This window comes from Microtus ochrogaster, chromosome 8 (assembly GCF_000317375.1).
Source record: "Microtus ochrogaster isolate Prairie Vole_2 chromosome 8, MicOch1.0, whole genome shotgun sequence".
NCBI lineage: Eukaryota > Metazoa > Chordata > Mammalia > Rodentia > Cricetidae > Microtus > Microtus ochrogaster.
In genome coordinates, this window is record NC_022015.1 from 8,294,323 (window position 1) to 8,308,418 (window position 14,096).

Genomic DNA, 14,096 nt, shown 5'->3' on the forward strand with positions numbered 1-14,096 from the left:
AAAGGCTCTGACTCATGCCATGTACAGGAAACACTTTGGACTTAGAAATAGAGGCCATGAGTGGCCAGATAATGGTGTTGGATTCATGGGCCAAATGGCAGGGAGCTGTGGACAGCGAGTGCAGTGGCTTGGATCGTGTTCTGAACACAGTAGGACGTTATTCAAAGCTGGGGAGCAGGTTAGGGCCTGAGTCTTTGGTCAGTTCCATATTAGCAGATAAGGTAATGAGCTGTATCTTATGTTACTGCAGCAGGTTCAGCCGTTTGCCTCCATCCTAAGAATACTGTTATGTGTGATGTCCTGGTCATATTGAAAATGTACAGTTGCACAGGTTATACGGGACACTATTCCGTTATGTATTTATGCACCATAGGTTTCAATGTGTGTGTGAATTCTGGAAATAATCCCTTATCTGGGGGCTAAACTGAGGAAAGGCTGTTGTAGGCTTTAACTGTTCATCAGTTGAGAAGACATTTGGGTGATTTCTGCTGAGTTTGGTTAGTCTGAGTAATGCTGCCATGAACAGTGATGCTTAAGTTTCTGTGTTAACGTGTTTCAGCCTCTCAGTGAGTCCTGGGATGGAATTGCTGGGTCACATGCCCACTCTGCGTTTAGCTTTTAAAAGAACTGCTTAGAAGGAATAGTTTGTTTCTGTCTTTCAAGACAGGGTTTCAGGTAATCCAGGCTGGTCTCAAGATCAGTGTATAGCCAAAGCCTTTGAACTCCTGATCCTCCTGCCCCCACACTTCAAGTGCTGGGGTTCTAGGAAGGAGTCATCCCAGCTGAAATGAGACTTCTGAGAGGAATGCTTTTATAATGTCAGATTTATCCAAGTTAGCCAAACTACTGCTAACTTAAGATAATGCTATTTAAAAACAATTGCTTTCGTTTTTAATGTGTGGGTGTTCTACTTGTGTGTGTGTGTGTGTGTGTGTGTGTGTGTGTCTGTGCGTCATGTGTATGCAGTGTCCGCAGACATCAGATAAAAGTGTTGGGTCCTCTGGATCTGGAGGTACCTATGGTTGTGAGCTGCCATGTGGGTCTGTTGGAAGAGCAGCCTGTGCTCTTAACTGCTGAGCCGTCTCTCCAGTTCCTACAATGCTATTTTTACTCTGTCACCTCAGGTCTCAAATGGAATATACTAGGTAAAACTAATTTATTTATTTTGTTGACAGAGCGGGAGGCTGAGCAAAGAGCTGGACTTAGTAAGTCATCACGTGAGGACAAAACTTGATGAACTGAAGAGGCAAGAAGTAGGAAGGCTGAGGATGCTTATCAAAGCCAAGCTGGATTCCCTTCAAGGTGGGTTCTGGACAAATGGGGAGGGTGCGTCCAGTATCTGCTTGCTGAGGCTTGGTTTACATAAAGTGCCTATAGCATGTTCTTCTCTATCTGTGTGGTATGAATGTATTCATGTGTGTGCCTGAGTAGTGTGTGCACACCCATGTGTGAGCTTATGCAGAGAGGCCAGAGGTTAAGGTTCGATGCCCTCTGAGACTGGTATTTGCTATTTTCTCATGCTTTTGCAGACACTGGCATGAACCACCACCTTCTTCTGAAGCAGTTTGAACACCTGAACCACCAGAATCCCGACACGTTTGAATCCAGAGATTTGGATATGCTAATCAAAGCGGTGAGGGTGTGCCCCCAAGTGGGGTCTTGATGTTCCCTTGAGGACCTGAATTTGACAGATAAACTCAATGGAGGGAACACAGCTTCCGTGGGCTCTGGAGAGCGTGCATCTTCTGAGGAAGGCTGCTTAAGCTTCTTCACTGCAGATAACGTTACCAGCATGGATGTACATTGCTCATCCATGTCCCCAAATCCAAAATGCTGCCAACTCTGAACAAGGCTTGAACTAGCCACTCACAATGGTATCTGTAGTTTTTATTTGGACTTAGTAAGGAAGTCCTGCCTGTGAAGGTTCTATGAAAGAATCAGTTTCCTTTGCCGGCTTTTCCCTAGTATTTCTTGGCATGAGGAAGTGTGACTTAAGTCTCTCCCTCCATCTCCATTTGGCCTTACTCCCTGGGCCCTAAAATTTGGAAAATCCCTTAAATATTTTATTACTAGTATATTTATTTTATATATGATATATTTATATAATATTTATTATTCTTATATAATTATCGTATTACTATATATTATATTTGTATGTGGTGCTAGGAGTGTAATTCAGGATTTCATACATGTTAGGGAATGCTGGGAATACTGGTATGAGCTGCCACATCTGGCTAGCCCTGGGGGTTTTAAATTAGAGTTTGGGGACCCATTGTAGTAGTTATGAGAAGAACTAACAAACTTAATGTTTAGTTGGTGGTTATGAAATTTAGTGAAATAGCACTCAACCACTTTTCATTTCATGTCACGTCCATGTTTGACCTAATCTTTCTTTCTTTCTTTCTTTCTTTCTTTCTTTCTTTCTTTCTTTCTTTCTTTCTTTCTTTCTTTCTTTTTTTGATTTTTCAGACAGGGTTTCTCCATAGCATTTTGGTTCCTGTCCTGGAACTAGCTCTTGTAGACCAGGCTGGCCTCGAACTCACAGAGATCCGCCTGCTTCTGCCTCCCGAGTGCTGGGATTAAAGGCGTGCGCCACCATCGCCCGGCTAGTTCTTTCTTTTTGAAGTCAGTTTATATTTTGCTTGTCTTGGATAGTTCAATATTTGTTTGCTCTACTCTCCTATCCCACACCTGTTAGAGAGCACAACAGATTATTAGAGCTGTTTCCTTGTTGTAGAGAAACAGCTCCGGCTCAGCTGTGAGACCCTGCCTCACCGAATGGGGTGGAGAACAAGGAAGGAAGACTCCAGCATGCACCTCCACACTCCTGCACACAAATGCCCCCCATGTGACTGCACACACACACTCACAGGCACCCTGCACACATGCCTGTGAGAGGAAGAGACAAGAAGGACCATTTGCACTTCCCCAGCATGCTGATTTGAATGTGTTGTGACCCAGGCCACTGCAGATCTGGAGCAGTATGACCGCACGCGGCATGAAGAGTTTAAGAGGTATGAGATGATGAAGGAGCACGAGCGCAGAGAGTTCTTAAAAACACTGGATGAGGAGAGGAGAAAACAGGAAGAATCCAAATTTGAAGAAATGAAGAGGAAGCATGAAGACCACCCCAAAGTCAATCATCCTGTAAGGACCGTGATTTATGGAAATCGTATCTAGATGAAGTGAATTCTTTGTAGCTGAATTTTATCCTAAGTTTAGCACATAATTCTTGAGTCTTAATTCTGAAAAGTTCCTCAGACATATTTTTTGAATCTCTATACGTAGATTATAATTTGTTTTGAGCAATTTCTTAAAATTGGTTCACAGGGAAGCAAAGATCAACTAAAAGAGGTTTGGGAAGAGGCTGATGGATTGGACCCTAATGACTTTGACCCCAAGACATTTTTCAAATTACATGGTAACAGATTTGATACAAATATTGATATTTATATCTGCTGTTTGAAAAGTCTATATTTGATTTCCTCGTTATTGATTGCTGTGATGGTTTGCTGTCGAGTTCTACCAATAGTAGAATGTTTGGACATTTTCCTTCAGATGAATTGTTAATAGTCTTTTAGCTGATCTCAATAGATGATATTTTAAATCTTAGCCATGTCTTTCTGCTTGCTTTTGCTATTGAATCATTGTGTGACTCACTCCAGAGCCCTCTGTAAACTGGAGCTGCTTCTGTGGCCAGTTAGGTTGTCTCTAACAAGCTTCACATGACAGAATTAAAACTTTGCTAAGCTTTTTTGGTGGTGACACCTGTAATCTCAGCACTTGGGAAGCTGAGGCAGGAGGATTGCTGCATATGTTAGGCTATCCTGGACTACCTAGTAAATACCAGGCCAGTCAGGGCTACGTAGCAAGACTATGCTAATTTTTTTTAAAAAACTACTTTTAGTCTTATAGAAACTGCTCTGTCTCTCTGGAAAGAAATAGAGATGTGCTTTTCTAAAACACGATTATGAACTGTAAATGTAGAATTGTCCCTTGGTCTGATCGGAGGCCTAGTGGGAAATTCGAAGCCCTACCTGAAGCTGATGGTCACTTCGCATCAGCACTGCTTTTGCAAACCGTTGTCGTTGTGGTTTAAGTATCTATTTCTGAAGGACTCAGATCTGCTTTTGTGTTTGTAACTGAACTTTAGATGTCAACAATGATGGATTCCTGGATGAACAAGAGTTAGAAGCGCTGTTCACAAGAGAGGTAAATGACGGTGACGTCCTCAGCCCCACCTGCCTCGCTCCCCTCCCTCACCTCCTCTTCCTTCATGTTGGTTTTCACATTTTCTTTTCTCAGTTGGAGAAAGTGTATGACCCCCGAAATGCAGAGGACGATATGATAGAAATGGAGGAAGAAAGGCTTAGGATGAGAGAACACGTCATGAATGAGGTATGCTTTAAGGTTAGGGTGTGGGTCGTTTCTGTCATTCACCAAGTTCTTGCATTAATTCTTATCACAAGATGGAAGAATAAATATACAGTTGGGTATTTTTTATATTTACTTATTTTTATGTGTGAGTGCTTGTCTGTATGTACATATATGCACTTGTGCATGCCTGGTACCTGAGAAGGCCTGAAGAAGATGCCTGGTCTGGAATTGGAGTTACAGACAGTTATGAGAGACCACGTGGGTGCTGGGAATTAAACCTGGGTCCTCTGTAAGAGCAGCAAATGCTTTTAACTGCGGAGCCATCTCTCCAACCCTCATCATAGATATTTAATTGGATTTTGTATTTGTGACTAGAATACTATACTGGATTTCTTTAACAAAATAATTAGTAACCACTTTAAAATATTTTACAGGATTATGATACTACTGTATATCAGCAGTAAATATTTTGGGGTAGGAAAAGCAAAGATGTTTTATAGTAACATTTTTAAAACCTACATAAACTTTTATGGGTTGAAAAGCCCTAGTCAGCAATCTAAAATGCACCAGAATTTCACACTTTCTGATCACTGACAAAGATACAAGATGTAGGAAGGCCTGTACTATGAATTTTTATGTTTCATGCATCAAATTACTTACAAAATTGTATTAAGTTGCCTTTAGGCGATATGTGTAAGTTGTATATATGAACCATAAATCAATTTTGTTTGGGGGCCCCAACCCCAAGAAATGTCATTATGTATGTGCAAACATCTCTGTAGCACAAATAATAAAAATCCAGAGACAGATATTGGGGTTCAACCTGAAGGTCAGAAAAGCAAAACAGCCAGCCACTGAATCTTACCTCTTCCTCAGTCCAAAATGGCGATCCTGCCTCCAGGGATCTCAGAATGAGACTGTGTCTGGGAACTGTCTCTTCCCATTTTCTATTCCTCTCTAGGGCTGGGATTAAGGGTGTGCACCACTACCACCTGTTTCTATGGTAACTAGTGTGGCTACTGGGGTTAAAGGTGTGTGTCATTGCTGCCTGGTCTGTAAGGCTGGCCAGTGTGACTGTTTTACTTTTCTGATCCTCAGGCAAGCTTTATTTATTAAAATGCAAATGAAATGCCACAACATATCTCAAAATTTCCTTTTAGCTATCCAAACTCTAAAACCACTCTGGTCCTACACATTTTGAATAAAGGGTACTCAGCCCACACTAAGAAGATTCCCAAGTTCTGTTACCTTAATAATTATGACAACAAATATTTACATCTTGTTTACCTTCCGTAAATTTCAAGGTTAGGGGAAGGAAGTGCTAATTCAGCCAAGTTTGTGGCTAGCATGGTCTAGCTTTTTGGTGTACTTCATTCCCAGGCTGCGGGAACATTCTCTTACTGGATAAAATAAGGGTCATAATGAACTCAAAACCTTTTCATGGAACGTGTAAGACTTCTGCCCAGACATACCAAGCCTCATGTCTGCTCACATCCCACTGACCGAAGTCGGTCAGTGAGGAGACGATGGGTACCTCTCACAGGCTGTGAGGAGACGATGGGTACCCCTCACAGGCTGTTTCAGCAACACATGAGCTAGAGACAGATGTAGACATGTAGGGCAGAGCAGCAATGGCAATAAACACACAAACCGTCACGGAGACCTAAAATTTCAATTTCTATCTTTTAGAGCAATTGATTACTCATCGCCTTTGCTTGTTCAGTGAGTTGTCCTTTCTCCCTTGACTTGGGTCTCCAGGAACAGAGTGAGCCATGTTGCTAAGTAACTGACAGATGTGAATGGAAGGACAATGGCCTCAGCACAGTGTTTGATCTAGTGTGTGAGCCTGCTGCACTACCCCCCTCCCCAACAGAGACACGTGGCTGGAGACTAACTGGCCTCACTCCATCCCCGCTATGAACCCAGATCACTAGCAGGCTCTCTGCCTGGCAATTCTAATCACTGGTCCACTAATGTCTCCATTCCAGCATCCAACTCTCACATAACCTGGGCTCTCCTTAAAGCCTCAAGATGCTCCTCTTCTTCTGCCCTTTCTTTCAGTGTCCTACAAAGATAGGGGCAACCAAGAGAAATCTGAGCTTTCCCTACCAAAACTTCTAGCCACTCTGACCGTTCATTTTGCCTTGCGTCTGATCCGTGGGTAATCATGGCTACTGCCCTGTTGAAGGCCCTCTCCTTCATGTGCTCGGAGTCCTGGTCTGTCTTTAAGGACATTCTTCATGCTGCTGACTCCCTTTGTCTCCTTGGGCCAGGTTTCATCTGTCTGCTGGATCACTCTCTCTAGAGGGCAGATGTGGTCTCCTCTTTTCCACCCTGGGAACCAAACCCAGCTCTTAGCCTTGCTGCCTTTCTCTTCTTCCACAGCCAGCCTGTTCCCAGGGTCCTGTCATCCTCCCTCCCCGTTTTGTCTCCTTTCATTTTCTCCACAGCCTGTGCTAATTGTGCTGTGACCTCCTAATCCCCGTTAGTCCATCCCGTCAGGGCACCACTGTCCTTGCCCGTGCTGAATGGTTTTGACACTCTGATACAGTTCATACTCTTCAAGCCTTCAGAATCCTCTGCCCATCCCTCCTCAAGTCTGAATGTGACAGTGCCCAGGGCTGTCCCTGGCCTTGTTCACCTTTCAGCTCCCGTTCATTCATTCCTTGGGTGGCATAGGATGCTCTATGTCGGCGTATATGCTCTATAGACTGAAACTAGAAATGCAGGCATTTGTGAATCACTAAGTGGCTCCTGGGAATTGAACTCCGATCTTCTTTAGGAACAGCAAGTGCTCTTAATTTCTGAGCCATCTTTCTAGCCCCAGGGTAGCTGCTTGACTTCAGTGGTTTCGGTGGGAATGTTTGATCTTTCAGTGCTGAACTGGGGCCCCTGTAGAGTGGAGGTTAGTATGGACTGCCAACTGAGGCCCGGTCTTATAGACCCAGTGTCAAACGAATTTCATTGTAGTTCACCGTTGTAACTGAGTTTACCAAGAACTGTATACTGTAGAGGACTTGGAGAGGCTGTTGACTTCTGCTTTGGTTTAGAGATTATTTCTTTTAAAAAAGTTGAGCCAGGTGTGGCGGCACATGCCATCTTAGTCATCGTTCTGTTACGGAGAAGAGACACCACAGCAAGAACAGTTCTTATAAAAGAAAGCATTTAGTTGGGGGCTTACTTACTGTTTCAGAGGCTTAATCCAGTACCGTCCTGGCAGGGAGCATGGTGCGGGAGGAGGAGCTGAGAACTATAATCTGCAGGTGGAGACATTGAGACACTGGGCCTGGCTTGAACTTTTAAAACCTCAAAGGCTCACAGCCCCCACCCATACTTCCTCCAACAAGGCCACACCTCCTGATCTTCAAATAGCGCCATGACTTTAGGAGCCTATGGGAGGCATTTGTATTCAAACAGCCACACATGTGTGCCCCTATTCTCAGCACTTGAGAGGTGGAGACAGAAGAACCACTGACAGTTGAGGCCAGACTGATCTTCATAGCTAGGTGTATAATTGCTGAGACCCCATTTTGGAAAGTGTACCCTTTCGAAAAGCAGTTAAGTTGAGCCTCTTAGCCTGGCCTGCTTTATTCTTGACCATAGGAACTCTGGAGTGGCGATTGGGTCTAGCGCTTAGGTCTAGCTGGATTTGTGTTTACTGTGAAGGCTTTGGTCCTAACGGCATAACCAGCCAGATCACTGACTTGCTGTGTTGGTCGTGAGCATATCAGGAGACTGACAGCTTGTATTTCCAAGTTTTAAGTATGAAGAAGAGGAAGATGTGTGTTTCTTGACTCCATAAAAGTGGAGTGCATTTCCTCATTGTCCCCTCTCGTCTTTGTGATGTTCACCTAGTCCTAACTGGTGAATATCTCCAAGGTGGCATCTTTTGGGAATTTGTACCTAAACAAAGATTTGTTTATATTGCTTTTGTGTTTTCCTTTAATCAGATCGATAGCAACAAAGACCGATTGGTGACTCTAGAAGAATTCTTGAGAGCCACAGAGAAGAAAGAGTTCCTGGAGCCAGACAACTGGGAGGTAAGAGGACCAGCCTTAGAAGGGCAGGCGGTTCGCGAGGCGCTGCACCACTGTGTCGTCTGCCTTTAGCTGCCATTCCTCATGATTCGTATGTGTAATCTTACAGGGTTTATGTTCTACATAATGTCACTGTAAAGTAATGGTTCCTTGTCTCCTGGGAAAACTTTCTAACAATATATCTTTATGATCACAGTGCATAAAATTAGAAATATTTTTTAAAAAATGGTTTATTTATTTCTGTTTTATGTGCATGTCTAAGTTCCTACATGTATATATGTACACCAAGTGCACGCCTGTGCCTGAGGAAGGGAAAGGGGGTGTCCAATCACCAGGAACTGGAGTGATAGGCCATTGTGAGCTACCGTGGGAGTGCTAGGAACCAAACTTGGGTCCTTTCTAAGAGCAGCCAGTGCTCCTAACTGCTGAGTCAACTCTCCAGTTTAGAGTAAAAATCTTTTTAAAAGTGTACATTTGTTAAGTATAAACTAACATCACTAAAAGTTTAAAACAGAGATATTTTAAGAATAAATTAAAGGACCCACTGAGCGGTGTCTGCAGATCCATTTTGGTTGTTCTTCTTGGAGGCAATGTCTTGTGTAGCCAAGGACAGCCTTCAGCTGATCCTCCTGCCTCACCTCCCGTGTGTTGTCGTTACAGGACGGCACCACTGGGCTCTTATCTTCTAACACTATGCCTCAACCTTACACTTGAGGTGACCTTCCTGCCTCAGTCTCCTGAGTGCTGGGATAGCAGGTATCAGCCCCTAGACCTGTCTTCCAATATTTTATTGTTACTATGAAAGAAGCTGGGGCCTGGGGAGTGGGCTCAGAGGGTAAGAATGCTTCCTATGCAAGTGGAAGGACTGTAGTTCAAGTCCCCATTATCTATGTACACAGTCAGGCATGGTCACACCTGTAACTCCACTGCTGCTGTGGGATGGGGGCAGAGATAGGAGAATTGCTAGGACTTGCTGTCTGCCGGACTATAGTTGGAGGCTGCTCATCTGTTCCTGGCTTCCCAGACCCGAAATAATCACACAGAAGCTGTATTAATTAAATCACTGCTTGGCCAATCACTTAAGCATATTGCTAGCTAGCTCTTAACATCTTAAATTAACCCATTCCTATTATTTTATATTTTATCACGAGGCTCTTGGTCTACTGTCAAGGTTCCGACTGATGGCTTGCGTCTCTCTCCTCTGGCTGCTACATGGCTTCTCACTAACTCCAACTTCTTTCCCCCAGCATTCAGTTTAGGTTTCCAGCCTGCCTTGCTTTACTATATTAAGCCATTAGCCAAAGCAGCTTTATTCATTAACCAATAAAAGCGACACATGTATAGAAGGACATCCTACACCACCAGACTAACTTCAAGTTCAGGAATAAAAGTGGAAGAGATGTAGTAGGACACCCATGTCTTCTCTGGCCTGTGTACTGCCTCCTCCCCACACTATCCGTGCTGTCTCTCTGCCTGTCTATAGGAGCTCAACCAGTAATGCTAATCTGTTAGCTCAGGTACTCTCCAGAGACTGGGGCAGGAATGTGGCTCTAAGTTCAAGGCCAGTCTGAGGTACAGAGTGAGTTCAGGGCCCTGGTCAGAATAGAAAGTGAAAAAAGGGTGGTGGTGGTAAAAAAGGGAAGCTGGGAATATAGCGCAGTGGTAGAACACCCCACGGTCATGTACTGGCTCCTGCCTCTGTTCAATCCCCAGTAACACAAAAACTGTATAGAAGCACATAACCCAGGGATGGCCATCTATGCCTATCCTCTCAGCACGAAGAAGGTGGAGGCGGGAAAATCAGTGTTCAGATGCACAGCAAGTTTGAAGACTTCCTGGATTGTGTGAGAGTCTGTCTCCAAAAACCAGAAAAGAAACATTTTTAAAAAGTATAAACAGGACCTGGAGAGATGGCTCAGGGGTTAAGAACATTGGCTGCTCTTGCAGAGGACCTTGCCTGGGCTTCCAGCATGCACAAAGTGACTTCCAACTTCAGTTCCAGAGCATCCAGTACCCTCTTCTGGTTACCAGAAGTTACCAGGCATGCACATGGTACACATGAATATACTCAGTCACACATGCACATACATATAAATATTTAAAATGTAATGAATAAATTAGTTAAAAGGAAACCACTAATATAACTAATATAACATTTTCCTTCCCCTTCTCTTCCTTCTGTCATTCCTTTCTCCCTCACTCACCCACTCACTCACCCACTCACTCACCCACTCACTCACTCACCCACTCACTCACCCACTCACTCACCCACTAACCCACTCACTATATTAGTCCAGGAAATTTTAGAAGTGACATCACTAATCTGGGCAGGCATCCTTTTCATTTGTTTGTTCTCTATTTTGAGAGGATCTCATTTTATGGACCAGGTTGAACTAGAACTCACTATTTAGCTTGAGCTGACTTTGAGCTGGAGCCCATTGACCATCTCGCCTTGTTAATATATTTTTTCTTATTTTGCCAAAAGTATATTATTTATACTATTTTGTAAAATGATGATTTTAGTATTTAAATTTTTTTTATGATTTATTTGTTTTTATGTGCACTGGTGTCTTGTATGTGTGAGGGTGTTGAATCCCTTGGGCTGGAGTTACAGACAGTTGTGAGCTGCCGTGTGGGTGCTGGGAATTGAACCTGGGTCCTCTGGAAGAGCAGACCAGGCTTCCTAACTGCTGAACCATCTCTTCAACAATTGTACAATTTTAAAGCTGAACATGACATTCGTTTCTTTCTGGCACTATTATCTACTTCCCTTTCTTTTAGACGTTGGGTCAACAACAGTTATTCACCGAGGAAGAACTAAAAGAATATGAAAACATTATTGCTATGCAAGAAAACGAGCTTAAGAAGAAGGCAGATGAGCTGCAGAAGCAGAAGGAAGAGCTGCAGCGCCAGCATGACCACCTTGAGGCTCAGAAGCAGGAGTATCATCAGGTAGGCACTGAGGGGGTGTGGTTTGCAGAGCCCGTCATGGGCTGCATGAGGCTCAGGAACTTAAGTGTTAGCAGATGAGATGTGGCTTTCAGGGGATGTCAGGTGTCCCTAGATGTGATGTACGTGGTCCAAGCTGCTCAGACAGGAGGAATGCTTGAGTCCAGCCACCAAGTTGTATCACAGAGTGAAACCTGTCTCAAATAAACAAAAACTATCAAACTCAAGTTAGGGGCTGGAGGTATAGCCCAGAGGTGGAGAATGTTCTTAGTCTGTGTGTGGCCCTGGGCTTGGTCCTCAGTGTAACAATAATAACAAGAACCGAAAACCAAGTGTTAGATGCTTTGCTGAAAGTCTGTGGATTTTTTGTTTGTTTGATTGTTTATTTCATTTTTTGAGACAAAGTCTTATGTAGCCAGGACTGGCCTGGAACTCCTAATCCTCTTGCCTCTGCCTCAGTAGTACTGAAATTATAGGGGTTCTACAGAACACTAAGCTAAACTCAGTAGTACTGAAATTATAGGAGTTCTACAGAACACTAAGCTAAACTTGTGCTTTTGTAATATATCATTAAGCTGTCATATTTTAAATTTTACCATGTTTTAAAACTAGCTTTGTTACAATTTCTGTTTTGGAGTTGTGGAATCCATGAGAAAATGTCATACCAACTGAGCAGTGAAGGTGATTTTTATCTTTGCCAAGAGAGGAAAAATGAGGCAGACTCACAAACCAGCCTCCTAATCCTTGGCTGTTGGAAGATTAGAGATAAGAGTGAAAGAGATGAGGAGGATGTGGGTTAACAGAAGGATGTCTGTGTCCTTTCTGGGTGTAGGTATAGATTTCCCAGAAATCCAGGCACTGCCTTCTTTTGTTCTGTTACCATTCCTTCCACGACTCTTGCCAACTGTCCTGGCACTGGGAGGTGTGTCCTTTAGCCTATATATTGCCTGATAATGAAGTTAGAGACTGACATAGTCTGGCAGCCACCTTGGATACAACCAGTTTTGCCAGCCCACCCGAGGGGAACTTCTGGTCTACCATGCCTTGTCTCCAAGATAAAGATAAGACTGGGGTGGGATGAAAATTCATCTGGGCCTCCTGAGCATCACTCAGGGTAATACATTCTCTTTGTTAGTTACTTCTTCTGTCTCAGGGATAAATTCCAGGCAGAACTGATGTACAGGAAGGGTTTGTTTAGGCTCACAGTTTGAGGTTGTAGTCTGGCATGGCAGGAAGGCATGGTGGGCAGCGGTATGAGGCAGCTGGTGACATTGAATTCAAGATCAGGAAGCAAAGACAAATGAATGTGGTTACTTCTTGCTTTTTCCTTTTCATACAGTTCAAGACCCCAGTCCATAGAACGGTAATGCTCACTCTGAGGGTGTTTTCCCCACCCCCCATATTAATTACCTCAATCTCGAAACTCCCTCAAAACACATGCCTAGAATTTTATCTTCTAGATAATTGTAAAGTTTCAGTCAGTATTTCCCTCTCACCAGGCTGTACAGCAGTTGGAACAGAAGAAATTTCAACAAGGGATCGCTCCGTCAGGGCCAGCAGGAGAACTGGAGTTTAGACCACGTATGTAATTTTCCTTTATTTGTTTAGGGAAATAAACTATTATAAATTGATAACCATTTTCATTTTAAATACAGTCTATCTTCAGATGATTAAAATTCATGTTGCATTCTCTATATTTGAAGAAATAGAGAAATCTACATTAAAGAAAATATGAAAAGTTTTCCAAAATTTTCATGAGTGAATATTTTTCAAATGCCACACAATTAGATGTCCATAATTAATGGTGCAGTGATTTATTAAAAATTATTTGTAATTATTTATGATTATTTATATTGATCTTACTAGAGAACATGTTTATAATTTGTAATCTGTGATGAGTTAACCATACTTTTAAAAAGTAAAATTATGTATCTTTGTGTAAAAGAATATCCGGAATAAAGGAAGATATGTTTAAAATGTAAGCATACTTCTTTTGAACAGACACATAACGTCCTGACGTCTGCCAGAACTTGGAAGAGAACTGTTAACTTCTGTTTCACCTTTCAACATCCCGTCTTTAATCTCCACTCAATAAATACTTTAAAGCACATTTGGAATAAAGGAAGAGACCTTGAAAGTGAGAACATAATTTTTTCACACAGATATTTAAGGATTGAAATATTAAGGATTGGGTGACCAGTCTCAATTTGGGATTCTATTAAAAAGGAAAAGGGAATGTCCTACCAGAACCAGAACAAAAACAAACTCAGCCACCCCTCTTATTGTTCTTCATTTGTTGTTAGTGGGTCAAGGGCCACGTCCCATAGTTTGATGGCACTGTCCTTGTGTAGGTGAGAGAGCTCTGCCCGTGGCTGGAGGACAGCCTGCTGTCCCTCTGAGGGTGGTTTTCTTTCTTGGGTGCTTATCTTCCTCTCTCAGCAAACCCTTCTTTGATATTCATGGGTATCCCCAAAACCATCTTCCCCAGTGTTTCTGGTGACTTCGGCCTATTTTTAGCACCCCACCCTCTCGAAGGCTTCTGTTGAGTAGCGTCTGCCCCCGCATCAGAGTTTCTTTATTCATGTGCTTGCTTCTACCCCTCCATGTAACAGAAAACCAACAACGGTCTAGAGTAGACCGAAAGTCTCGCTCTCTCTCTAAGGAAATATCGGAGTAGAGTGGAAGTCTCCACTGTCCTACTCTGCCGCCCTCAGTGTGGGATTTTATCCTCAA

The 14,096-nt window shown here is 43.0% G+C and overlaps 1 protein-coding gene across 1 annotated transcript in view; it reads left to right on the top strand.

Annotated features, from left to right (window-relative positions):
- Window positions 1-13,504, top strand: part of Nucb2 (nucleobindin 2) — a 35,677-nt gene extending 22,173 nt beyond the window's left edge. Inside the window, exons 5-14 of the mRNA XM_005351041.3 lie at window positions 1,176-1,302; window positions 1,530-1,633; window positions 2,962-3,147; window positions 3,331-3,421; window positions 4,154-4,212; window positions 4,306-4,398; window positions 8,328-8,417; window positions 11,196-11,366; window positions 12,863-12,944; window positions 13,365-13,504. Of these exons, the coding sequence (XP_005351098.1) occupies window positions 1,176-1,302; window positions 1,530-1,633; window positions 2,962-3,147; window positions 3,331-3,421; window positions 4,154-4,212; window positions 4,306-4,398; window positions 8,328-8,417; window positions 11,196-11,366; window positions 12,863-12,944; window positions 13,365-13,372 (1,011 nt within the window). The 3' untranslated portion in view covers window positions 13,373-13,504. The remainder of the gene's footprint in view (window positions 1-1,175; window positions 1,303-1,529; window positions 1,634-2,961; window positions 3,148-3,330; window positions 3,422-4,153; window positions 4,213-4,305; window positions 4,399-8,327; window positions 8,418-11,195; window positions 11,367-12,862; window positions 12,945-13,364) is intronic.
- Window positions 13,505-14,096: the final 592 nt, after the last annotated feature.